The sequence below is a fragment of the Rhinichthys klamathensis genome, unplaced genomic scaffold (assembly GCF_029890125.1).
Source record: "Rhinichthys klamathensis goyatoka isolate OS25496 unplaced genomic scaffold, OSU_Roscu_1.1 h1tg000121l_1, whole genome shotgun sequence".
In the NCBI taxonomy this organism is placed as follows: Eukaryota; Metazoa; Chordata; class Actinopteri; order Cypriniformes; family Leuciscidae; genus Rhinichthys; species Rhinichthys klamathensis.
In genome coordinates, this window is record NW_026606658.1 from 1,297,045 (window position 1) to 1,322,231 (window position 25,187).

At 37.7% G+C, this 25,187-nt stretch overlaps 3 protein-coding genes across 5 annotated transcripts in view; 2 read left to right on the top strand and 1 right to left on the bottom strand.

The window, feature by feature from the left end:
- The window catches only part of calcoco2 (calcium binding and coiled-coil domain 2), a 120,851-nt gene extending 102,486 nt beyond the window's left edge, over window positions 1-18,365 (top strand). Inside the window, exons 2-15 of the mRNA XM_056255484.1 lie at window positions 8,811-8,828; window positions 9,381-9,559; window positions 9,722-9,824; window positions 13,016-13,176; window positions 13,300-13,425; window positions 14,080-14,160; window positions 14,280-14,395; window positions 15,113-15,182; window positions 15,458-15,613; window positions 15,718-15,903; window positions 16,007-16,093; window positions 17,800-17,941; window positions 18,055-18,080; window positions 18,173-18,365. Coding sequence (XP_056111459.1) covers window positions 9,383-9,559; window positions 9,722-9,824; window positions 13,016-13,176; window positions 13,300-13,425; window positions 14,080-14,160; window positions 14,280-14,395; window positions 15,113-15,182; window positions 15,458-15,613; window positions 15,718-15,903; window positions 16,007-16,093; window positions 17,800-17,941; window positions 18,055-18,080; window positions 18,173-18,334 — 1,593 coding nt within the window. The 5' untranslated portion in view covers window positions 8,811-8,828; window positions 9,381-9,382 and the 3' untranslated portion in view covers window positions 18,335-18,365. The remainder of the gene's footprint in view (window positions 1-8,810; window positions 8,829-9,380; window positions 9,560-9,721; window positions 9,825-13,015; window positions 13,177-13,299; window positions 13,426-14,079; window positions 14,161-14,279; window positions 14,396-15,112; window positions 15,183-15,457; window positions 15,614-15,717; window positions 15,904-16,006; window positions 16,094-17,799; window positions 17,942-18,054; window positions 18,081-18,172) is intronic.
- On the top strand, window positions 1,082-7,469 carry stx4 (syntaxin 4). Of its 2 annotated transcripts, none has more exons than XM_056255496.1 (12): window positions 1,082-1,243; window positions 1,917-2,071; window positions 2,631-2,741; window positions 3,040-3,139; window positions 3,374-3,448; window positions 3,543-3,613; window positions 3,715-3,823; window positions 4,093-4,166; window positions 6,390-6,527; window positions 6,672-6,782; window positions 6,886-6,964; window positions 7,138-7,469. In XM_056255496.1, the coding sequence occupies exons 2-11, from the start codon at window positions 2,042-2,044 to the stop codon at window positions 6,961-6,963; spliced, it is 897 nt and encodes a 298-aa protein (XP_056111471.1). In that variant the 5' UTR covers window positions 1,082-1,243; window positions 1,917-2,041; the 3' UTR covers window position 6,964; window positions 7,138-7,469. The 2 variants fall into 2 exon arrangements, with proteins under 2 accessions (XP_056111471.1, XP_056111470.1); XM_056255495.1 differs by having other exon boundaries at window positions 1,083-1,243; window positions 7,122-7,469.
- Window positions 18,366-18,585: 220 nt separating the features above from the next.
- On the bottom strand, window positions 18,586-22,248 carry snf8 (SNF8 subunit of ESCRT-II). 2 transcript variants are annotated; one of them, XM_056255497.1, is made up of 8 exons: window positions 21,890-22,248; window positions 21,755-21,805; window positions 21,513-21,651; window positions 21,066-21,170; window positions 20,602-20,674; window positions 20,385-20,526; window positions 20,232-20,306; window positions 18,587-18,859 (listed from the first exon to the last, which is right to left on the bottom strand). In XM_056255497.1, exons 1-8 carry the CDS (start codon window positions 21,941-21,943, stop codon window positions 18,722-18,724), a joined length of 777 nt encoding a protein of 258 aa, XP_056111472.1. In that variant the 5' UTR covers window positions 21,944-22,248; the 3' UTR covers window positions 18,587-18,721. The 2 variants fall into 2 exon arrangements, with proteins under 2 accessions (XP_056111473.1, XP_056111472.1); XM_056255498.1 differs by lacking the exons at window positions 21,755-21,805; window positions 21,890-22,248 and having other exon boundaries at window positions 18,586-18,859; window positions 21,066-21,167; window positions 21,513-21,639.
- Window positions 22,249-25,187: the final 2,939 nt, after the last annotated feature.

Genomic DNA, 25,187 nt, shown 5'->3' on the forward strand with positions numbered 1-25,187 from the left:
ATTTACATGTTGTGATTTGTATAGTCACAGAGTGTACAAAAAACAAAGTCACATGAGACACAGACATATTTTAACCGTATAAATACTGGGAACTATATTCTCTGAAGGCGAAGCACTGCTACTTGGGCGGAGTGATAACCGCAGCACCTGAGACGCGCTCTCTGCTCCTCACCACGGCTCGTCTCAGGTGCTGCGGTTATCACTCCGCCCAAGTAGCAGTGCTTCGCCTTCAGAGAATATAGTCGCCTTTAGAGAATATAGTTCCCAGTATTTATACGGATAAAATATGTCTGTGTCTCATGTGACTTTGTTTTTTGTACACTCTGTGACTATACAAATCACAACATGTAAATAGAAAAATGTTTGCGTTATTTTGTCACTTATTTGGATTAGTATGCTAGTATGCTTTATGTCCCAAAAAGTCGGAGTGTTCCTTTAAGCAAATCATTTTATTTGATATTTTCTTTTAAAGGTTCTCTAAGCGATCCTGGGTGACGTCACTTCTTGTTGACGTTCGAACTATTGTCAAACAAAACGGAGGCTAGCTAGACCCTCCCTCCTCCTCATCCGCACACTAACCCCCCAAACCACACCCCCAAACCCTTCTTGTCGGTCATTGGCTGGAACAGTTTGTTATGTTTTGGGGAGCGGGTCGCTGCAGTTTGTTTTTGGTGCTGTTTGTGAAGCATGGGCTGTCTACAGAGATCGCGTTTCTTTACAGTGTGTTCAGGGGACAGGCAGCCAGCGGATAGTGAGGAGATGTTTGCTGTATGTGACAAAAAATGTTTTGGCCTAAAAAACACATGACATCGCTTAGAGCACCTTTAATTTCCTTCATTTATTGTTTTTCCTTTTTGTTTGTTTCTTTGTTTACATGAAAAAGAAAGCTTGGAATTTGGTAAATAAAGGCTGAATTAATGATATTATTATTATGCAGTTACTCTTTATAAGGTTACATCGACTTTAAAGTTAAGTCATCTGATCACTTTATATGGTAGTGGATATTCCCCCAGTAGGGGGCAGTGAATGCAGTGATTGTTTTTTCATACGTCTGCAAACTAAAATAGAAGAAGAGAAGGACAAATTCGTATACAACTGCATCGGCCGATGTTGCACTCTAAGCATAACTGAAGTTTATCCATGTAATTTGAATGTTATCATTCGGGCACCTCACACCAGCGCCCTCAACAATCCTCTCTGACTGAAAGTTATTTGTGGAAGTTGGCTCTGGCATGAAATGTGACTTTGAATCAAGGGGGTAATCCATCGACCGGAAGTTGAAGCCGGCCGGGTACCGCCATCTTGTAGCAGAACTTCACTTGCGTTAGCATTTCCATTGACTACCATTCATTTTGGCGTCACTTTGACAGCGAATAACTTTACATCTGAGGCGTTTAAAGACTCCATTTGTCCATTATTTATTTCTAAAGAAACACGACAATGTATAAATGGCTCCATTACCTTCTATGTTACATTATGGCCCCGTAGAAACAGTTTTAGTAAAAATAGGCTAACGATTGCGTCATAACCACTCGACTCTCTGTCGCGCTGTACAGAAATTACCGTACAGACAGGAGGAGAAGCTCGCAGGCAATCGGGGGGACGTCCCGTCAAGGGAGAAGCCCATAGATAATGAGTCCATAAAAGCAAAGGAATACTTACTCCTGCTCACTCACGATAAAGGACTCTTTGCTCAAGTTCCCCGTCTCTGCAAGATTAACGTTGGCAATTTTCACGCACAGCTACTAGAAGATTCACGTCTGTCAGACAGGTTGCTCACGTCATCAAGCTTAGTTTGAGTCGGTCTGAGTCTGCGCGTCAGGAACGGAAGTTCTCAAAAATCGCTAAAAGTGGGCTTCAACTGTCTCAACTGAGTTCCAATGAGATCGCTCTGTCCATTTCTTTTACTGTCTATGCTTTGAATGGAAACTCCCTCTTTTTGGATTTGAGTTTTTGCACGCTTTGCGAGTTTGCAGACAGATGAGCGACGCCTGTTAAGACAGGAACTTTTGATCAGAGTTGGATTTAAGATACATCGAGAATGCGTGACCGGACCAAAGAACTGGGCAATGTGAGTAAAAAAGGGCAGTGCACTGCACACAGGAAACCGGCTAACAAGCTAACGGGCTAACCCGCAGATAGTGTAACCTCTGCCACAAGTTCACAACTGTGATTTATTAAAACCCACACATTCTCACGGGTGGCAGCCTGCTGCTATGTGACTGACTTTTAATGTGTCTTTATGCAGAGCGTTGAAAATATAAGTCAAATTTTACAAACTGGAAGCTAACATCCTCCTCCTGCACTGCGCTCTAGTCTCGCAGTGTTTTAGGTGGAGTGTGACTTTATTTAGCCTACATACACACACTAGCTGCAATGAATGTTTGCAGTTAAGTGATTCCCTCCCCAAGCAAATTCAAAATGGCACCCATTCTCAATTATTATTTAACTTTGTATTTTATTTGGATTTGTCACACCCCGAGGAAGAAAAGTTTAATATCACATCCGTTAGTTAGAACCCTGTTTCTTATCATAACACTGAACTATGTGTCTGATATATATATTTATTTATTTATTTATTTATTTATATATAAAATAAACAAATAACAATATTTAATGTATCTCACTAGACTGCTGGTGATGCCTCGGACGAAGATGACGAAAACAAGGCTCTTATGATAAAGCCTGGATCTGGGAGCTCAGCAAATGAAGAGAAAGAAAATGAGTCTTTCTTCAGAAAGGTTAATTTTTGGTCATTGTAGCAGATTGTATCTCTAATTGGAAGTATCACTCCATCTTTCAAAAGTAATATGAACATAAACTATTAGGGAACTGTAGAGAAGAAGCTTATTCTTTGTGTAAACAACTCCAGAAATGAGTGTGTCTACCAAACTCTGTTAATCTTGTAACGTCAGTTATTCAGCAAGCATAAATTACGTTTTTGTTTTTTAAATTGTAGTCTGTATGGTTTTAGGCTTACAAAGTTTCCTGAGCAAAACATAATTGTCACAATAATATCTTGTTTTTTTCTCTGTGTAGGTTCAGGAGATTCGAGAGGGGCTTGAAACTATTAAGAAGAAGGTGTCGGAATTGGAGAACAAACAGAAAACAGTGTTAGGAGTTGCACTTCCTGAGGACAGTGAGTAGCTTAGCTTAGGGTATTTTTTATATTTCAACGAATTTCTATTAAATAAATATCATGGTTCTCCATGGAGTGTTTTCAGTTTAAGTTTTATCATACAACACAAAGTACATACCAATTAATACCACAAAATAAGACCTTTTTGTTTTTTTTAATGACATGTTATGATTTTTAACCTTTTTATTTGTTTATGAATAAATACATATAAAATAATTTTTTACTTGACCATAGCTATGAAAAAGGAACTTCAGTCCCTCAGAGAAGACATCAAAGTCATGGCCAGCCAGATCCAAAAGAAGTTAAAAGGTGAGACTTATAAATAAACATAAGTGGTTGTTATTGAACTTTTTCCGCCAGACCTAGTGGATGTGAAAAATTAAACAATACATTTACGTCACAGGCATCGAACCTAAGAAAGCTGAAGGTGAAGACAAATATATTCCAATAAACGTAAGAATGCGTCGAACTCAGGTAAGTTACTTTTAATCTATATTACATATGTATTTTATTTATTGCATGTAAACTGTTGTTTTGGCACAGAATAATCTGCTCCTCCTTTTTTCTTTTGAAAGCATGGTGTTCTGTCCCGTGAATTTCTGGAATTGATGGGTCACTGTAATACAATTCAATCCCAATACAGAGACCGAAATGTGGAGAGGATACAAAGACAACTCAAAATCAGTATGTGGCTTTTCTGTCATGTTTTATTCCATTGATAATACTAGCGTTCTCACACAGGTCTCTCATAATATAGGCTAGTCATTTTAAATGTGCACTGAGTCATTTTTTTTCTGAGTAAATTAACAATGCTAGGTGTTAGTATAAGACCAAGACTTCTGCCATATCAGCCAGTGCAACATAAAACAAAAAAATCGTTTTCTACTGATGCTTTTATATGCATTATTCCTGTTAAATAAATAAAACTAATGTGAATCTGGTTTCCCTTACAGCTGGTAACAATGTCACAGATGAGGAGCTGGAATCAATGCTTGAGAGTGGACAAACAGACGTTTTCACACAAAATGTGAGTGTGTTGTTTTGTGTAGTGTGCATGTATTGATGTGAATGATAGGTGTGAGCCTTGCATTTTGCTTATAGTTATTCATGGCTTAATTTTCTACAATTACCTGAAGAAAACAGTCCACAGCAGAGTGATATTATTTATTACAGTCTTCTTATTTTTCACATTTCAAGTCTTCTCTTTTGCTTTCTTTGGAATGGATGTTTAATTTGGGTAAGAAGATCCTTTTAGAAACAGTTCCTTATGAAATTCAATTTGATGTTATTTCTTGTTTTTGATGAAGTTGATTAACCTGTCTGGCCCTTTGGTGATATAACCATTTATAATAAATAGGGAATTTTCTTTTTTAAATTCCAGATTAAGGAAATCTGTGTTGTCAACATCATTAAAAGCATCATAGAAGTAAATGCCTCTCATTTTCAGTACCTCCTTTTTTTTTTTTTTGAATTCCACTTCCCTTTTAGACTTTTGATTACAGTCAATCTTGCCTTCCAGCTTATATATTCAGTTTTCTAGAATCCTTCCACCCCCTTTGAAGCATCACCACCACAAAACATTTCACTATTCTGTCCTATATGTCACGTGATCACATGTCCCTAGCATTTTGGGGGCCCTAAGCAGATTTTTTAAAAGGGGGGGTCAAACTTACGTTTTGACCTAACTGGCCCCCATCCCCTAACTTACACATCCTACATTGACACCTTTTTGTAATATTTTATCAAATTATCTTTACTCTGTATATGTGTGAAGATAGATTTACTTAAGCAAACCATTAAATTTTTTAGTTTAACCATTACTTTCAGAGAAATGGATCTCAACTGAGTGAGATTAATGCTTTAACAAGGCAAAAAAAGACACTTACAATAGAGAGTAATTCGTTATTAATAATAATAATAGAGAATAATTTCATTTCTGTACTGGTGTGTTTCAAAGCAGCTTGAAATGAAAAAAAAATGTATAAGTGTAAACGAAATTCGAATGTTTAAAAAAATTGCGATTTGAAAAAAAAAAATTGGTGTTTCAAAAACAACAAAACGAATATACAAAAATCTAAATTTCTGTTTGAAAACATGTAAATACTGTTTCACTTTCTTCTTTGTGACAAGCATGTGTCAGAAACAAAAGTTACATTGTGTACAGAGATAACCATGGTAACAGCTGTATTCCTTCTCTTCCATTAACACCACCTACTGTCAAAAAGTGAAGTTGCATTTTATTTCAGCCTGTCTGCTGCTTTTTTTCTTTTTAAGATCAATGCTAAAATCAGACTGCATTTTTACACTGCAAATACGCAATGTTGAAAAATGTAACTGGTCAATGGAAAAGGAGCTAATGTGTAAACAATTCGGATGAGGTATCTAGAAGTTTTTTGAAGTGCCCACGATAACAATACCGTGCATGTTCATTACTGCAATATAGATGATACTGATACTGTTGTTAAATTGGCACAGACACTTGATACATTAACACATGCGACTGACACAACCAAACTTTATCCAAATTATTATTTCCAAGCATTACTGTCTGAACCCCAGGCATGGGGCCCCCTGGTGGCCACAGGGGGCCTCATGCAACCACTTATTAGGTAGCACTAGAGGCCCTGTCCCAAATGGCACCTTAAAGGTTCTCTAAGCGATCCTGGGTGACGTCACTTCTTGTTGACGTTCGAACTATTGTCAAACAAAACGGAGGCTAGCTAGACCCTCCCTCCTCCTCATCCGCACACTAACCCCCCAAACCACACCCCCAAACCCTTCTTGTCGGTCATTGGCTGGAACAGTTTGTTATGTTTTGGGGAGCGGGTCGCTGCAGTTTGTTTTTGGTGCTGTTTGTGAAGCATGGGCTGTCTACAGAGATCGCGTTTCTTTACAGTGTGTTCAGGGGACAGGCAGCCAGCGGATAGTGAGGAGATGTTTGCTGTATGTGACAAAAAATGTTTTGACCTAAAAAACACATGACATCGCTTAGAGCACCTTTAAGCACCGTCTTCCTCTAAGTCCGCACTTTCGTGACGTAAGTTACGTAACGCCAAAAGTGTGCATCAAGGGCGCATATTGACCGCAAAGGAGAATACCCTACATGAAGTCCACAACACTGAAAGTGCATATGAAGTGTGCCATTTGGGACAGGGCCACATGATGTGTGATCATGTGAAAAATCCTGTTTTACCACACAAGCCATGTTAAGGGCTCTTAACCCTAGTGTAAAATAAAATCTTTCTTGCAGATTTTGAATGATGCTAAAGCTACCAGGCAGGCTCTGAACGAGATTGAGTCGAGGCATGATGAGATCATCAAACTGGAGAGAAGCATCAAAGAACTACATGATATGTTTCAGTACCTTGCAATGGAGGTGGAAGCACAGGTGAGATCAACACCGGTTATATTTAGTACATTCCATAGATGTCTAGCAAATAAAAAATACCATGTCCTATCAATTTAATAACAGTGATGTTTAATAAATGTCAGTTTTTTGCCCATATTTTTACTTTAAATCTGTTTTTCCCAGGGTGAGATGGTGGACCGCATTGAGGAGAACATTAAGAGTTCCCATAACTATGTGGAAAAGGCCGTTAGGGAGACGGACGATGCTGTAAAAACTTCAAAAAAAGTGTGCAAGGTGAGTCAATGATTTATATGATTATTTATTTATTTATTTATTTATTGGCATGACAACATTAAATCATTGGCAAGTGATCATGATGGCTTCTTTTTCTTCACAGAAAAAGATATGGATTGCAATATGCATTGCTATTTTAATTGTAATAATAGTTATTATCCTGGCTACCTCTTTGAGATGAGGTGAGTCCCATCAATTGTTTTAAATTTATGCAAAATTCAAACTTTATGCAAGCTATTCAGGTGAAAGGTGTCTGTTATAGCCAATTGTCTTACACCTCTGTTTTTACTATTCATATTTATTTGATTTAAATAATTTTTCTTTTCTTTTTTCTTACAGTGTTTTCCTTTATTAGACTTCTTTGCCCACCAAGCACTGGGTTTTCCTTCCTAAACTTCTTCCTGAAGTCCCCAATGCAAAGAACATGGCCATGCGTACACATGACCATTATTAGTGTCCCATCTCTAGCTACATGTATTTACATTTTAAAGTGTTAATTAGTTGTTTTAGCTGCTTTGACCTACAAAGGATTTGATTTCAGACTCCTGAAAATGTGTCAGTGGCACCACTTGGTTATAAAAAGTGAAATGGTAAAAACTGTTTGAATTAACTGATTACTGGATTGACTGGATTTCCAAGATGGTGGGCTTAATTTGCAGAAACCAACACTTAAACATGGTCATATAGGGTAGATTAAGAAAAAATGCTAATAAGATTCCTAATATATAACTCTTCCATTTGGAGACAAGCTCAAGAACTCTGAGTGATGGGCTATTTGTCTTTGCCCTACTATGCTTATAAGATGTCTTTTGCATTATCTGTTGTGATTTATCCTTTTATTATGTCATTTCAAGCTTAACATTTGCTGAAAATAGCATTTGAGGTCATCTGTATATAAATATATATGTAACTAATTTTATACTCTGCTTTGCATTATAGTAACTACCTTTCAAAATATTTCATCTCTTGCTCTCACAATGACATGTTGCATACATGTGTATATTTTAACACATTTGTGCTCAGAAATGAATATGTACAGTTACTTGTTTAGTGCCTCAGCCTTGGTGCCTTTTCTGTGTGGCACTGTAAATGTCAAGATCACCAAGAGTGCTTATCTGGTTTCACTGTGCAGCCTCTGGACTTACTGCCACACATTTCATTCATTACGGTGTAAAATTGAAATTTTTAAATAAACTACATGTATATTTTATAGTTGTGTAGTGTTTTTTTTTCTTCTTATTTCCTTGTCTTTCAAATAATTGTTAAAATTTTAGCACATTATTTACTGTTTGTGTACAACTGATTGACATTCGACATTAGTCTGCTTTCTTTTTTTTGGGCGCAGTTGGTTCGTCACACGTACATAGTCTTGTGGCAACCTAACATCATTCGTTAACTGTTAATATGCATGTTTGAGCTGTTTTAACTGAAAGCAACTTGCACTGACATATTTTAATATATGTCTCAGTGCCAATGTTTTGTCTCAAGATTCACACCAGTAATGTTTTTTTTTTCTTTCTAGGGCACGTTTAAAAAAGCTACTTAAATGTCCTAATTGAACTAAAACCTAATCCTGTCTTAATCTTAAACCCTGTCTCTGAAATTGGGTACTTACTATAGGGTTTGGTTTAGGGTTAGTTGCATGTAATTACGCATAATTTATAGTTACTAGTAAAGTAAGAATGACACTGTAAAATAAAGTGTTACCAATTTGTATGTATAAATAAATCTATTTTTGTATATAAAAGCCCTCGAGCTACCCATCAGTCTTCTGTTCAGGAAGTCACTTTGTGAATACTGATTTTTATTGCTAAACAGTTGAAATGTGTATATCTAATAAAATAATTCATACTTTAAAGCCTATATTAGGGTGATCAGTCCCTTCATTATTCATACACTGGATGACGATACAGGAATCCCCCATTACACTAGTGCCCGACCTGTGCGTAGAACTACACCTCCCAGATTGTGTTTACTCTCTGCTCCCATAATAGCAACAGCACTGCCTGTTCAACACGTTCTGGACTACGGCACAACGAGGTTCAGGTAACATTTTGTTTAGGTAGTTGTATATTTTGAAAAAATTACCAAATTACATGAGTGAACACGTCCAAGCTTGGGTTTACAGTGATGCTGATATTTAAAGTAGGCCTATACAAAGTTTTTATTTCAAGATAACAAGCTGTATCGTGTTACATAAATATAAAGTCTTTATATCTTTACGTATTTACCGAGCAAAGTTAAGTTGTGTTTTCAGTCGATGTTGTATCACTTTTGTTTAGTATACGCCCGTGACTAAATGAAAGTGAAAGGACGTCACTCAAAGGCACAATCAACCACACTGGCTTTAAATGATATCATTGTTTAAATTAATACGTTTTTGCTAACTGTGTGATTATGTACATTTCTGAAGTAGGCTACATAACTAGACTGTTACCTCTGATAACAGCACTTAAAATTAAATTGGAATGTGGACTCATGCATTCTGTAAAGCTGCTTTGAAACGATCTACTTGTGAATAAGTGTGAATTGAATGGACTTGAATTTTTGCTAAACTCTTTTGACGAATTGAGGTGACCGTGTCCCCCATAAATGCAGAGATGAACGACGGAACGGAGGAAGAAACGGTTCCCGTTGTAATGGAGACCTCGTCATACTCGCAGGTAGTTTTCAACGATGTTCCTCCATCATATCCGCCAAACACCGCGGTTTCGTGCCGGTACACTGTCACCGGTGAGCTGCAGCCCAACCCGAGGGACTGGATCGGTATCTACAAGGTGAGTAATTAATAACATGAACTCATGTACAGTTTACTGACGGCTATTTCCTGATTGCCTATTTATTATTATTATCATCACACTTTTTGCATTTTATAATGGATAAAAGTTGTATTGTATTGCATTCAAAGAAGTTGAATTTAAATCTGTGAAATTGTTCAGGTTGGCTGGAATTTGACACAGCAGTATTATAGCTATGAATGGGTGGAACCTTGCCTGGGCCATATCGGACCTGAACCGATTGTGCATCAAGTGGTTTTCAAAGGTAGGAATTCATCCTCTTAGCTCCAAAGGGACCTCAACACTGCACATTTTATATTACTATTTTGTTTATCATAACTTTCCAGTTTGTTCCATCCATGACCTGAACTGGTGATTGGTGCCAGAAAAAAAGTCTTTAGATCTTAAAACCTAAATGTATAATCATGTTTGTGACATTCAACTAGGTAAGCAAATATTCACTATTGGAGGACTTGATGTGTCCTCGGTGTCTGTGGTTAGGGCCCTGGGGCCAGTTGCATAAACTTTGCATAAGACTATATAAGTAAAGCACTGGTTTTGTTATCAAAAATTTTTAGAATGTTCATAACTTTTTTTAAAGCGTAAAAACGTAGGTGGGTCTAATTGACACCAAAAATTAAGACTGATTGCCCCTTGGCTCATACTTTTTTTTTAGATACTTTCTTCATACTAGATCTTAAAGTCCCTGTAAAGGCAATTTCAAAAAAAAATTCTAAACACATTATAAATGTTAGAAATGTATTGCTAAAACATATTACAAAGACTGAACTGTGAAGTACTGATTTGTGGAGTTAGACCGTTAAACAGTTTTTCACCATTGCTATTTTCCGGATTTTCTGGGCGGGGCTAAAACAGGGCTCGATGACGCACTGGAGCCCTTGAGCTCCTGGACACGCCCCTACTTGATGACGCACTGTAGCCGCTGAGGCTGGCCACTCCTAACAATATTATAGAGCACATTCACATAAGTTTGCCGCTCAATCGCGAGTTACTGTCAGCACTATTATTAGTAACACAGCCTACAGATTGCTAGCTAGCTATGCCTTCGTCACGGAAATGCGTAGGCCTACTACCTGGATGCGATCACCGGATCACGTACAAAACAGATCGGTGTCCTTATTTAAATTTCCGAAAAACGATTACATCAAGAAGAAGTGGATTAATTTTGTGAAGAGCCACCTTGATGGAGAGCTGAGGATCACCGCCAACACCCGCCTCTGTAAGTGATCATTTTACACGGGATAGTTTTATAAACTTTCGTCGGAGATAACTGTCTGTGATTCACTGATAATCCGCTGTTACTGGTGAATGGGGCCGAACCGACTCCCGCCTGGCCTTCATCCTCCCGTCGCGCCGACAACTGGTGTCATCGGCAGTGCGTGCCCACCGTGCGAGCATCTATTCCGGCTGTAGAGTTGAGTGTGGCGAGTCGACGGCAGCTTTCCCGCGAGTGGGCGTGGTTTCAGCGCAGCCAGTGGACACGCCTCCAGCGTTTGAGAGCAGAGAATACTGCTCATTTCTTCAAGATTTTGATAGCTTATTTTATGTACTTGCTGGCTTTTTTTATCATTCAAATTTGGCTGGGTGACTAATAACTAATTTTTCTGTGGTGTGACAAACTCAAAACACATACTTAATTTTGACTTTACAGGGACTTTAAAGGGGAGGTATAATGTCCTTTTCACAAGATGTAAAATAAGTCTTTGATGTCCCCAGAGGGTGTATGTGTAGTTTTAGCTCAAAATACCCCACAGATATTTTTTATAGCATGTCCCTTTTTGAGGGTGAGCAAAAACACACCGTTTTTGTCTGTCCCTTTAAATGCAAATGACCTGCTGCTCCCAGCACAGGGGGTGGAGTTTGTCAAAAACGTTTAGCCTTTTATGTTCAAACCGGAGTCAGACAAAGATGGAGAGACTCAAGAAGAAGTGACAACATGTAGAAGCAACAGGACATTTCTGAATGGTTAGTTGATGAATTTATGTAGATTATCTGTAGTTATCTTCTAGTCATTGAATAGCATATTCTGTCTTGATAATCTATAAATCACATTCCCCATGGCAGGGTTTATGTAAATTTTAGGGTTAGTGATGTCACTAACCGGGGAGGAATGTCGTGTAGTCCCTACCAGCCGTTTGTTGTAGGCCTAGTCCTTAAAAAGCAATTTCTTTAAAAGAAAATATCTATCTCTGCTTTGAACTTTGAGCATTGTAACTTTACAGATGTTGTTTATGCTCAAACAGCAACATTACACACTAACTTAAGTTAGAAAAGTGAAATCATAATCAACCACCCCTTTAAGACACTGTTTTAACATAATGGCTATGTTCATGCAACTGGCCCCTGGTGTAATTACTGTGCATCAATTCCATGGATGTGACGTTGTGCTGCTATTTTAGTAAAGGCAGAACAACTTACTTGAGTGGTCCACATCTACTCATCCTGCTACTCAGGGGTCCTAAATCAAGGAACCATGTGATGTGTCAAGTGTCTCAAGAATTTGGTTTGCTGCCATGCACCACTTTCTTGGCAGTTAATTAAGTGTGGAGCAACAGAGTGAGGATTACTTGAGCATGGCAGGGTAGTTTTTTCATATCAAAAACATTTTTTATTTATCTTGCTCTCGAGTGATACGGTAGACATTAAACTTTGGACCTTACTAGGGATGCACTCATAAACAATAAATGGATATAAAATGATATACTATTTGTCTAAATAAATTAAAAATATAATACTAAAAACTAAAGTCACTTTAAATGTGACTGCTGATTTTACTGAAAAATTGGCTGATTTGGGTTTGGAGTGGCCATAGAAGAAGAACATAATGGATTTAAATAGCATATACACAGTTCAGTGTAATGATAACATTTTCCCTCTTTAATGCTGTTAAACTGAATGTACAAAGCAAACTGTTTGTTGAAAATATCCACAACTTAACAACACTGAAATAGGAGCGCACAGTTTGTCTCTCAATCAATTGCATGTTGCGTTCATTACTATAATAGTAGGTGTACACACACACACACATTATTTATACATATATATATATATATAACAATAGTGGATTTACCATCCAAATTTAACTTCTAATGATAAAAGGTATGTTCTTAAAGTAACCTTCTCCTATTAAACACTTTCAGTTAAACACAGTCAGTTCAAGAATAATTAATGCAATTTAATATTATTTATTTGATAGAATTATAAAGAGCAGTATCATGTCTATCCTTGTATTGTTCAACTGGTCGAGGTTGATATGGGATTTAGAAAGTAATAAGTAATGCAATATTTTTCAAGAGAGTTATTTGTACAGTAATCTAATTACACTGTTGAAAATGTATTTAGTAGCTAGTAATTACTTTTTTAGAGTAACCACTACCCTGTACTAAATTCTGATGACGTTGAAACTCTACATGATACAGATTTGTTTGTTCTCAGAGAGCTACCTGCCCAAGGATGATGGAGAGTTTTATCAGTTCTGCTATGTGGACAGCAGCGGTTATGTCAAAGGAGCCAGCACCCCGTTCTGCTTTCAAAGCCCAGCAGAAACAAGCCTTGACTGCAGCTTGGAGAAGGACCTGTTAGTTATAACAACACAGGTACAACTTGGACACCATGTGGAGTTAAAGTTTCTAGTAGCTTTTCCTTTTTGCTAGCCACTAAAAGTTTAATACTTAGACCATTTGGCTACAACATCTGTTATTCAATGTCCTTGTGAGTAGGAGCAGGCAGAAAAGATGGAGAAAGAGAAAGAGGACTTTGTCAAAGAGATCGAGCACTTAAAAGAAACAAATGAGATCCTGAAAACTGAGTTGGAGGAAAGACTGCATGAGATGTGCCGTCTCAGGGTTAGTCAGATTCTCTTCCTTTTACAACACTTGTTATGTACTTGTTATTTACAGTCTTTGTGCTACCTCCAATTGTACTGGATGTTTTTGTAATGAAGGTCAACTGACTGTCATAATGTCTCGTCATTTTTAGACACTTGTCTTTGTGTAGTGGGGAATGTTGTACTACTTGTCCTAATCAGTGGTTTTTTTTTTTTACTATTATTTGTATACTATCCTATAGCTTTAACTGTCATATAACTTAGGATAGCATACCTTTACTATCCTATCATTTGTATTTTCAGTTTGTACTTTATTTTTTAGTTTGTTTTAGTAAGTTTATTATGTGTCATTATGTAATTTTATTTGTTTTTTTAATATTTCTGTGTAGTTTTAATTATTATTATTTTTTCATTCTTAGTTATTTTTAGTTTTAGACTTAAACTTATTTCAGTAAGTTGTCAAGGCAACATTTCTCATTTTCATGAAGGTTTTTCCATCTAATATTCATATTTTATTTAATTTAAATTCAGTTACCGAAAACTATTTTAATAGTTTTTGTGTTAGATTTTGTTAACAAATATCAACACTGGTTCTACTGCATTGTTCTTGTACTGACGAAACACCACTGTGATCATAAAGTGATCATAAATGTGCCTTTATACTAAACTACAGAGCTCTCTAGATGATGTGAAGTCAAAGGATAAGCCGGAAACACCGCTGCCAGATGTGGAGAGTTTTAACGCCACTGAAGAGGTAAAGATCAAGCTAACACCTAGTTGAAACATGTCTGTAATTTTATCTGTAATTTTAATCTGCCTGATTGAGAATTGTATGAGATATGTATAACTTTTATCAAACAAAATTATTCACAGTCACTGAACGTTCTTCATGAAAAGTATACGAGAGCTGTTCAAAAGATCCACATGCTTAAGAGTGAAAGGACTGAGTTACAGCAACAGGTTGAACTCCAGGATGCCGAAAACCTCAGGTGAGTTTCCTTATTATGGAAATCTCTGTACCAAAATACGTTTTTATATGCAAATGTAACCGGTCCTACTCGACCCGCTACCAAAGTCTCCCGCGTGGGAGGCGGGCGTGCTAACAAGGACGCTAAAGATCCCAGCATGCCTCTTGAGGCCAGGGGAGTGAGGTTTACACGCACAGCTCTTACTTACCTATGTCTGTTACACTCACTGTACCTATGTCTGTTACAGGGAGTGAGATTTTTCACATGCACAATTTTAATGCGCATGTGAACGCATGTGAACGCCATCAGGTCACAGGTTCGCGTTTAAAGTCTGTTTAGAGAGAAGGCCATCGTCTTAGTGGCCCCTAATGTAATAACAAATGATAATTTTGCTGGAAGTGAATCAATCAAAACTAACTTTAGCTGGAAATAACATTATTCAAAAATCGCTATAAAGCCCAAACTATCTCTGTTACCGTAAATTGTATGTTTATCTCTGTAAAGCTGCTTTGAAACAATCTCCATTGTTAAAAGCGCTATATAAATGAAGATGACTTGACTTGACTCCCATCCGGGACATGGCACCAAATGTAACAGGTCCTACTCAACCCGCTCCGAGCGGGACTTGAACCGGGGTCTCAGGTAGGGGAGGCGAGCGCGCTAACAAGGACGCTAAAGACCACAGTCGCTAGTGTGCCTCTATAGAATGTTTTATTTTCATCTGTCCTTTTTCTCCAGGCTGAGTACCTTGCTGAAAGAAACCGATCAAAATTACAACAAAGTACAGGACCAGGCCAAGTTGTTACAGGTTTGCAAGTGCTTTCTCATTATGTGTTCTTACCGTTAATGATAATTAAGAATAAAATTATTTATTTATGTAGTCATAATCCATGACAAGACCAAGACACAAAAATACAAGTGACAAAATAGAGAGAAAAATGAAAAGTAAACCAAATTAAATTAACACAAAAAAAAGGCAGGGAAACAAGTTGTGGCATAACTAAAAGTCAGAGTAAATACACATTTTTGAGCAGGTCTGCGAGTTCACCAGTTGACTTCAATATGGCATTTATTTTATTTTAGGTGGATGTGCAAAGCAGCAGGAAAGACAATGAGAAATTGCTCGTCGAAATACAGGCCCTCAAGATGAATAGGTCTCTGGAGGACCGGAGAGCTGAACACAAAGCATTACAAACATCCATGTTAGAGCAAGGAGCCCAAGAGAAAGAAGAAAACAAAGTGAGGCTTGTTTTTAATAGAAGTTTGAAGCATCATGACTTCAAATCATTAGTCAGTAATAACTGTATCATCATGAAGTAATCTCTGTGTGACTGAACACTCAGGTCCAGATTCAGGCTCTGCTTACTCAGCTGACAGAAGCCAGAGGCCTGCTTCGCAGTGAGGTGCAGAACTGCAAAGAAGCCAACAAGCGTGCAGAAGGAGCTGAGCAGGAATTGAAGGAAGTGAAAAAGAAGCTGGAGGAGATGGCCTTGAAACAGGCTGAGGGCGAGAACACCAATCAAATCCATGTATTACACGGTGTCATGTTTTTTTTATTACTTTTTTTAAAACTTTTTTTGTGAGTATCAATAAGTATTTCAACCCTGATTCAAGACAATTCTGTAATTACAGGCACAACTTCAGCAGGCACAAAACAAAATTTACGAAATGGCAGAGGCATCAAAATTAGACAGAGAGACGCTTGAAAAGAGGAATGAGGTGATCTGTTTTGTTATGACACAGATTAAACATCACTGTTAGGTGCATTACCGTTCAAAAGTTTGGGGTCTGTAATATTTTTTAATGTTTTTGAAAGTCTCTAATGCTCACCAAGGCTGCATTTATTCGATAAAATATATAAAATAATATAATGGAATTTAAAATAATCATATTTTAATACTGTAATTTATTCCTGTGATGGCAAAGCTGAATTTTCAGCAATCATTACTCCAGTCTTCAGTGTCACATGGTCCTTCGGAAATCATTGTAATATGTGCTTATTTGGTGCTCAAGAAACATTTTTTATTATCAATGCTGAAATCAGTTGTGCTGCTTAAAGGTACTTTGGAGCTCTAGTGGTTAAAAAACAAAATTTAATTTTGCGGAAGAACATTGTTTTAACCGTGCTTCCTGTGCGGAGGAATATTAACCTACTGCTCATAAAACATTCACTACTAGGCTTAAGCGATATAACCAGTTTAGATGGAAAGGATCTCAACTGACTAGCTGAAGATGCCACTGTAGCTACACCCATTAATAGACACGGTACTTCCTTGAAAATAAATTCCAGCGCTGCAACAACCATAATGAAATGACACTTCACAATAGATAATGCTTGATGAACTCTATTTGTGAGCTACATGGCAATTTATCTGTTCAATAAAATGCCTTACTGCCCTGTTGAGTAATAAAAACGCCATCTCTGCGTCGCTTTTACAACATTTCAAATCCCTCAGTTCTTGTCCCTCAGTCAATCTTGTTTCTGGTTTTATTACGTGCTCTGTCACGTTCTCTTTTGCTCTTCTGTTCAGCATTTTTTTATTCCCTGAGGTTAGAAATTTAGCGTGTTCTATGTCAACCTTTGTCGCTTGTTGTGCCAGCTAACTTATGCCACACACCATACATGCGTCAAAGTAGCCAGAGTAACTTTTCTCTATCTACGGATATGGACAGTCGTGGCCTTATGGTGAGAGTCAGACTGGTTTGATTCTCAATACCGGCAGGAAATGACTGAGGTGCCCTTGAGCAAGGCACCTCACTCACAATCGCTCCCCGGGGACCGCAACAAAATGGCTGCCCACTGCTCCGGGTGTGTGTGCCCCCGGTTTGCAGAGTGTGTGTGTGTATGTGTGTGTTCACAACACATTGCTCCTAATGTGTGTGCACTAACTTGGATGGGTTAAACACAGAGGACAAATTCCGAGTTACCATACTTGGCCTTCATACTTGTCATGTCACAAGACACGCACGAGTGATGTATATACGCAATTTCCCGCAAAAACCCACCCTGACCGGGCTATAACAGGCTTACCATAGTGAATCAGGGTAAGACAAAAAAACATGTTTTGAAAGTAGGATTGATGTTGTGTTGACTCATTATTTAAATTGTGTTAATTTTGAACAAATAGAAGTTACATAGCGTACCTTTAATATCTTTGTGGAAACCGTAGTAACATTTTCCCCCAGGATTCTTTGTTGAATAGAAAGTTCAAAAGAACAGCATTTATTGGAAATGTCATGTGTCCTTGCCAAATAAAAGTTGTACTGACCCCAAACTTTTGAACAGTAGTACATTTTAGGAACTTAATACAACAGACGTTGTGGAGTTCAGAGCACTGAACTACATGCCAGTCAATTATTATTTAATAATTATTAAATTATTCTTATTTGATGTAGTCCCCCCCTCCCCCCTTTTTTATCTCCAGGAACTGCTGGCAGAAGTAGATAAACATCGTAGGTTGTTGTTTGACTACCAGGTTGCATCTGTTGCCGCACTGTCTGATCAACTACCAAACCCTCAAAGCCCACCCACCTCCCATTACTATGAGACCATTGATGATTTGACAGGTCGGTAAAATAAGTTATCTTAAAAGTTGAAACATTCAGTTAGACAAAAATCTCTAAATTGTCTCAAAAATGAGTGTGTTAACCTGATAACCTATTATATTTGTACATTATAGCAAATCCTGCAGAAACAGAGATACAGGTAATTACTTATTTTTAATGAATACAATATTTCGAGAATGAGTTTCCGCAGAGGTCAAAATGATTGAATTGTATGCATTTCCTGATGTGCAGATTAGGGTGTGCCAGCACTGTCAGGAGGGTTTTCCTGGCATCAGCGAGGAGGAATTGGAACAACACGAGCAGTCTCACAAATTGTGTCCATTCTGCACTCAGATCTTTGACGACTGGCAACAGCAGGAATTTGAAGATCATGTCTACGGTCATGAGGATTAGTCAGTTCGGATTTCTACATCTGATATAATGTATTTAGTGCATCACTTTCGTTATTAGCTATTAATAGGGAAATTACATGTTTTTTTATTATTATTAATGAATGCAATATCATTGAATAGATAGAAGATACACAACAGACATAAGATAAAACTATTACCATTTTCTTTTATTTACCCATTTTTTTTCCCAGTGGTGAATCAGGTTTTAAAATAATAGACATAAAACATATTGAGGCTTGTGAGAAATGTGACTAAGTGGATGATTTTATTCTCAAGTTTGTTCCCTCTCAAACAAGCTTTGCTCACACAACATTGTGGCATTCTTTGACCTTCACCCTAATCTCCTCCTCCTTTCATGACAATATATTTACAAAATAATGTCTTATTCTCAAGGTGTCATTTGGCTGGCCTCCTCAGGCGTAACGTCTTGCAAAAACAGTTCTGCGAACAGAGCTGGCAGCCAGTACTGTGGCTCCACTGCAGCTTGGGAGTCCAGCCACGCTAAGCCTTCTTTCAGCAGGTGATCCTGAAAACAGTGCAAAAGATATTAAAGAGCACCCATTATGCTTTTTTTTTTTTACATTTTCAACTTTCTTCAGTGTGTAATGTTGCTGTTTGAGCAAGAAAAAGTTCAGTAAAGCACAAAGGTTACGTTCATAGTGCGCAATTCCGATTTATTGCTCAGATCCGATTTTTTTTTGTTTAGCTGTTCACATTGTTGTTTTAATGGTGACCAGTATCAGATTCCATCCAGTGCGAACCGATCATGGTCCTGGACTGACCCGTATGCGCAAAAGAATGATAAAAAGATGTCGCGAAGCACTCTGTCATACGGAAGTCAACACAAAGGCTGAATCCGAAATCGCCCTCTATACCCTCAAATAGAGCATTATTTAAGGAGACGGCCATTTGTAGTGTTGTCCGAAACCATCGTGGACATCATCAAGTGCACTCATTCTATCCCACATTGCACTGCAATAACGAGTGTACATCCGATGTACGCTCAACGGCTGTCCGAATTCGCTCACTCGTTTTCATTCACTCCTTCAAGTGAACTATATTAGTGGACTAACGTAGGGAACAGTGAATGAGGGTTTGGGGGCGATTTCGTATTCAGCCTTAATGATCACGTGTTTATTTATAGTTTGATCTGCCGTGGAAGCCAGCGAATCGATGTGCAGGGCAGGCTTTATAAAAACAAAGACGAGGATATGAAAAAAAGAGCAGTTTTTAAACATTTATGATACAAGCCCTCATGTTTTGCTGGTATTTGAGCTGTCACTTTTTCTTTTTCTGGAAACAAACTTTTTTGCATTTTCCTGTTATCTCTGTAAAGCTGCTTTGAAACAATCTGTATTTTAAAAAGCGCTATATAAATAAATGTGACTTGACTGTAATACTTATGAGTTCTGACATCACTGTCCTTCCCATGAGCATAGACAGGATTGTAACAAATGTTGATCTGGAGGGACGTTAAAAGTCGCATGAATAGACTGAGGTCGCATTGCAAATCATCTTGAAAAGATCAGATTCCATGTAGCTTGTGCTGTTCACACAGATCTGAGTCACATGGAAGCAAAAAATAGATTTGGCCCACATTTACCTGCAGTCTGATTGTAACCAAAGTCCACTCCAAAGGGAGTTATTCTCTTTATCAGTAAGCTCTGTTTTTGAACTCCCTGAAAGAGGGGCTTTACAAGACAGACTGGGAAGAGAGCTTCAGTAACAATGTAAAATATGTGGAAAAATTGTGGGGGTTTTTAACATTCAAGTATGAAAACCTATTCAAGTAGACCCCAAAAACAAAATCAAGACTTAGTAAAAGGGCAAAATAGGTCCTCTTTAACTTGTGATATAAAAGCAATCAGAGTGGTGTTTTGTTTTTCCTGCACACTTACAAGAACGTGACAGGCCCGCTCTCTCTCCCACTTGAGGCTGTCTCTGATCTCGCTCACTGTCACATAGCCCTTTTTCTGTAAAACAAGGCCAATAATCAGATCTGACATCACAGAAGTGTAAAGGCCTCAGACTTTGAGTCTAGTATTGATTACCTCTGCTAGCTGAAGGACAACAGTGTGATCCATGTTGAGCTCTGCTGGGACCGACTGGACTAGATAAGAACCTCCAACTGGAATCATCCCGAAGCCATTTCCCATGGCCTTGAGCTTCTTGATGGCCCGCACCAAGTCATCCCTGAGTGACGATATTAATGGGTGGTGAGAGAATTCTTGTGTTCAGAATCGCTAGAGAACAGTATATCACACTCACTGGCTCACATCTTGAGCAAACTTCCCTCTTCCTTTCAAGACACGGTGGTGAAGTTCCTCCAATGTGATGAGACCTGCACAAATAAAGTTATTTATTAATATTTACAATTATTTTGATTGAAAGTGAAAGGTTTTAGGGAGTTGTACTGGGCAGTTAGATGGTCATTATTGCAAAACAAATCAGGTGACAAGGTGATCAGGTCTTGTACGGTGTTTAGAGACTGTCGTAGGAACGTGTCAACATGACTTAGAAATATCTGACTTCTGAATGCCACGATTGACCAATCAGAATCAAGTATTCCAGACAGCTGAATAATCATAATAGAGCATTGGTTTTGCCACACATATGCAATATCTCCAAGGCACACAATAATACTACCATCCATATAAGCCTGTTTAATTGATAATAATATGCAATACAATAACTGCGTAACCACTTTAACACAATGAAATGACAAAACTTACCACCATTTCTGTGTTTTAAAGCTAAACAAACTTCAATGATCTGTACACCAAGCTCATAGTAGAAATCTCCAACTCCAAGCATCTCAGACCAAAATCCTTTTCCTGCTGCACAAAAAAGAAAGAAAGAATAAAGTTCATAAGGTCATATAACTTTTTTTTACTGAAAATCTAATTATTTATCATTATACTTACAAAAACGTATTATTTATATTATAACTATACTATATATCATTTATATATAATGTAATTATTATAAATTATCATTATATGAATGAGTATAAACCATAAAAAGTAATAATAATTGACCATTTACAATAATTTATATAATTATACTTAGAATTTATAATGTAAATTATACAGATTTAATATGAGCACACTGTGTACACTGTAATATTACGGTAAATAATAAAATGACATTTTCGGGAAACATTTACGATAAATACATACAGGCAAGTGGATCAACCCCTATGGTGGCACACATCTCTTGGAACTGCACCCTGAATTGAGAGTTTTTACGGATTTCTTGTTTATGCTTGCTGGCAAACTCCTCCAAATGGGTCTTAAAGGTTTCCAATTGTTTTGACATCTACAGGGACAACACACACATTCTGATACCGTTGTTTTACATCTGTAAAGCTTACTTTCATTCAAAATCCATGTCGTGCTCATCAGGGTAACGTTACACGCACCTGTGCAATCTGATCCTCAGCCAGGACATTACCTCTCTCTTTATACTTTGCCTGTGACAGTAAACATATTAGCAGGATGAACATGCAAAATGATTTTCCTAGTTAATAAATCTCGCAGAAGTGCTGTGATCATACCTCTGCCAGTTTCTTCTTGGCGATCGCTCCAGCTCCGACTCCTCTTCTGTGCATGATGTCTAAATAAGAATCTCTAAAATACTAAAAAATTAAACGGTATTATTTTCCTGTTCTAACAACTATTGACTTCCTATTCAGCTGAACAGCTATGAGCTACATAGTAGCCTAACAAATCGATACAGAATATGAAGAAGCAGGCGAACTAAACTAGATATATTACAATAAAACAAACGAATAGTGTTGTTCTCTGTCAATTATGCTCTTTATCTACAAAGTTTCTAACAGTCCGGAAAGAAGACATCAACAGAAGTGTATTGTTTCTTCTGTACACGAGTTAGGGCTCGTCGTCACTAATGTTTTGGTGAATGTGTCGATAACGACACCCATCGGACTGGAGAGCAACTGACGAAACAATGTTGGGATCATTATTCACATGAAAATATTTTCTTCGCTCTTAAAATATACTTTAAGCAGTTTAGAACACAAAGCGGAATTATACATACAATCCTCCCTGTCATTAATAAAATTGTAGCACGTCATCGGAAAAATAATCCTCAACCCAGGGCGCTGTTCATGTAAATCAGTCTATCAGACTGAAATTTACATGAACAGCTTAAACACCCACCTGTGTGAAAACACTAACAAATTTAGAAACACCCACTTTTGTTCCGCAGAGACCTCCTACTCCAATTTTCTGCAGTCGTGTTAATCTGATCGTCGTGTTTTTATCTTTGACTCTACTGCTATTTACGCTTTCAATAAGCTCAATAGCTCAAAATTTGATTCCAGGTTCAAGAGTCTTTGAGTCCTTTACTCGAGAACCGTCCCTGTCATCATAACACATCAAAAGTGTTGCCCTTTTTTGTATTTGTTACCAAAAAATTAGACGGCTTAAATTCAAGATTTAAACAATAAAGGTTTTATATTGATGTAGGATCCATCCGCTCCCATAGTGCAGAAACGAAGCCTCAAAAATTTGATAAATGTTGTTTTGATATTTATATCAAATAGTTATATGTTTATGTTCATTTTAACAACACAATTAACAACAAATATGTTCCCGTTTTACGCATTCAATTTTTTTTATCAGCTGGCCTTAATTTTTAGCAAATATTGGCTATTGATTTGTGTTTTATTAGTCCAGTCAACATTAGCCATTCTAAATGTTGACTGGGTTTGAAAATATCCCTTCATTTATTTTTTTAAAATATATTTTTGCAGACAAAATATAATGTCTTCTTAACTAATCCCAAGCATGAATATTAGTAAAAAAAAAAAAAAAATGCTATTCCAACGTTTTATTAATTGGCGTTTTTACAGCGTTTGAGTCCTTGACTCGAGATCCTTCCCTGTCATAAACGAGTCGTCCAGAGAAGTTTTGTGAACCGATTCCAAACGATTTATTGAAAAGTGCAGACTCAAATGAAGGATTTTAGCCGTAATGGCAGCTGCTATTTAGAATTCCATTATAAAACACTATGATGTCATAATATGCGGGCCGCGGTAAAGTGCAAAGTTGAGCATCAGTCTGTCGAGTTCAGGAGGAAAACAGCGATTAGCAGTGATATCGGACTGTTGATATTTGCTAGTTCAAATCGGATTTTTGGATATTTTATCAATCTGTTGCAGAAGTATCATAGCAGACATATCAGATAATTGATTTTTGCTAGTGATATTGGATTTTTGGATAAGTGCCTTATTGTCAATCCATTGTGATTGATTGCGATCCATTGCGAAAATGACATTACTGAGCAAACTTTTTGGGTGCTTAAGCTTCTTCTTGCCAAGACACCACTTGTCAAGACAGTGCAGTAGCAGCATTCAGGAGGAGCCCATCCAGAGACCTCCAGAAGATACAGACATGGAGGAAGAGATTGACTATGTTGAGGACTGTCTTGTTGAGGTGGAAATATTGCCAGATTTCTCCAGTGCGGCAGAACCACTGATGATTCCAGTGGAGGAGCCTGAATCCCAAACTCCACATGCTGGAGTGAAAATATTTCCACGTTCCTGCACAGTGGCAAAGCCATTGTTGATCCAGGTGGCACCGCAACACCCTCTACCAGATGAGGTGGAAACATGGACATCTTTCTCCACTGTGGCAGAACCATTGATAGCTGAAAAGGAAACTCCCTCTGATGAGGTGAAAAAAATCGCCATGTTCCTTCACTAAAAAAGCAGAAATACTGATGGTTCAAGAGGCACATGCTGAGGAGGAAATACTGCCATTTTTCTCCACTGTGGCAGAACCATTGATGGCTCAGTTCGAAGAACCTGAAAAGGAATTGCCAAGCTCCTTCACTGAAGTGGCAGAAACACTGATGGTTCAGGAAGCACCTTGGCATCTCTCTCCATCTTCTGAGGAAATATCTTTCTCCACTGTGGCAGAACCACTGATGGTTCAGATGGCACCAGCTGAGGTGGAGCAAGAGCGTCCACCTCAAAGGAGAGGGAGGAGAAGGAGAAAGAAGGAGAGACAGACATACTCTTCAACTATAAAACTTCCAGGTGCAACTCCACCAGCTAAGCCAAAACATGCTTGGATGGATGTCAGTCCTGCACAAGATACCAAGGCCAAGGAAGAGACGATAAAAAAGGAGAGAGAGGTTGAAGATAATCTGTAATGAAAATGACCAGGTGTGTACACTGTAAACAATAATTGTTGGTTTAACTTATAAAAGTAAGTTACCTGGTTGCCTTTTTTAGTTCATTGAAATAAAATATTTGAGTAAATAAAATGTAGGAAATTGGTTTAATTAATAGAAACTAAAATAAAATATTTACTAAATAGAAACTTAAATAAAATATTAAAATATAAATTTAGCTAATTAATAAAATATTATGCTATGAACCACATTAATTATCTAAGTTGATTTGACAAAAGATTAAAAGTTGTGATAACAAATCATGAAAATATATGTTTTTTTTACAGTGTAGAAATAGTGGAGGTGGATCTGAGACAAGAAAGGTGAATGAAAAAGGAGAGAAAGACTGAATATGCTACTCCACCACCAGCAAAACCAAAGCTTGCTTGGACGGAGATGGATGGAGACACATACGAAAAAAAGAGAAGATGAAAAGAGAAGGCCTGAAAGACAAGCAAAGATAGAAGATAGAAAGACAGAGCAGGCAGCAGATATTACTCCACCTCCTGCAAAGGGGAAAAAGACACACGTACAGGAGGAGCCTGAAAGCAGCAGCAAAATCAGCCAGAAGTCCAGCAGAAAGCAGAATGGACTTCTTCTCATTTATAAACTGGCAGATAAAAAGGTCACTGCAGAGAGAGAGAAGAAGAAAA

Excerpts from the sequence above, each read along its gene's own strand:
- stx4 (XM_056255496.1), top strand. The coding sequence starts at position 2,042 with ATGCGTGACCGGACCAAAGAACTGGGCAAT. Across the intron at positions 2,072-2,630 it reads GGACCAAAGAACTGGGCAAT|ACTGCTGGTGATGCCTCGGA; the intron begins GTGAGTAAAAAA and ends GTATCTCACTAG. Across the intron at positions 6,783-6,885 it reads CTTCAAAAAAAGTGTGCAAG|AAAAAGATATGGATTGCAAT; the intron begins GTGAGTCAATGA and ends TTTTCTTCACAG.
- snf8 (XM_056255497.1), bottom strand. The coding sequence starts at position 21,943 with ATGCACAGAAGAGGAGTCGGAGCTGGAGCGATCGCCAAGAAGAAACTG. Across the intron at positions 21,652-21,754 it reads CTGAGGATCAGATTGCACAG|ATGTCAAAACAATTGGAAAC; the intron begins GTGCGTGTAACG and ends TTGTCCCTGTAG. Across the intron at positions 21,171-21,512 it reads AGGGGTTGATCCACTTGCCT|CAGGAAAAGGATTTTGGTCT; the intron begins GTATGTATTTAT and ends TTTTTTGTGCAG.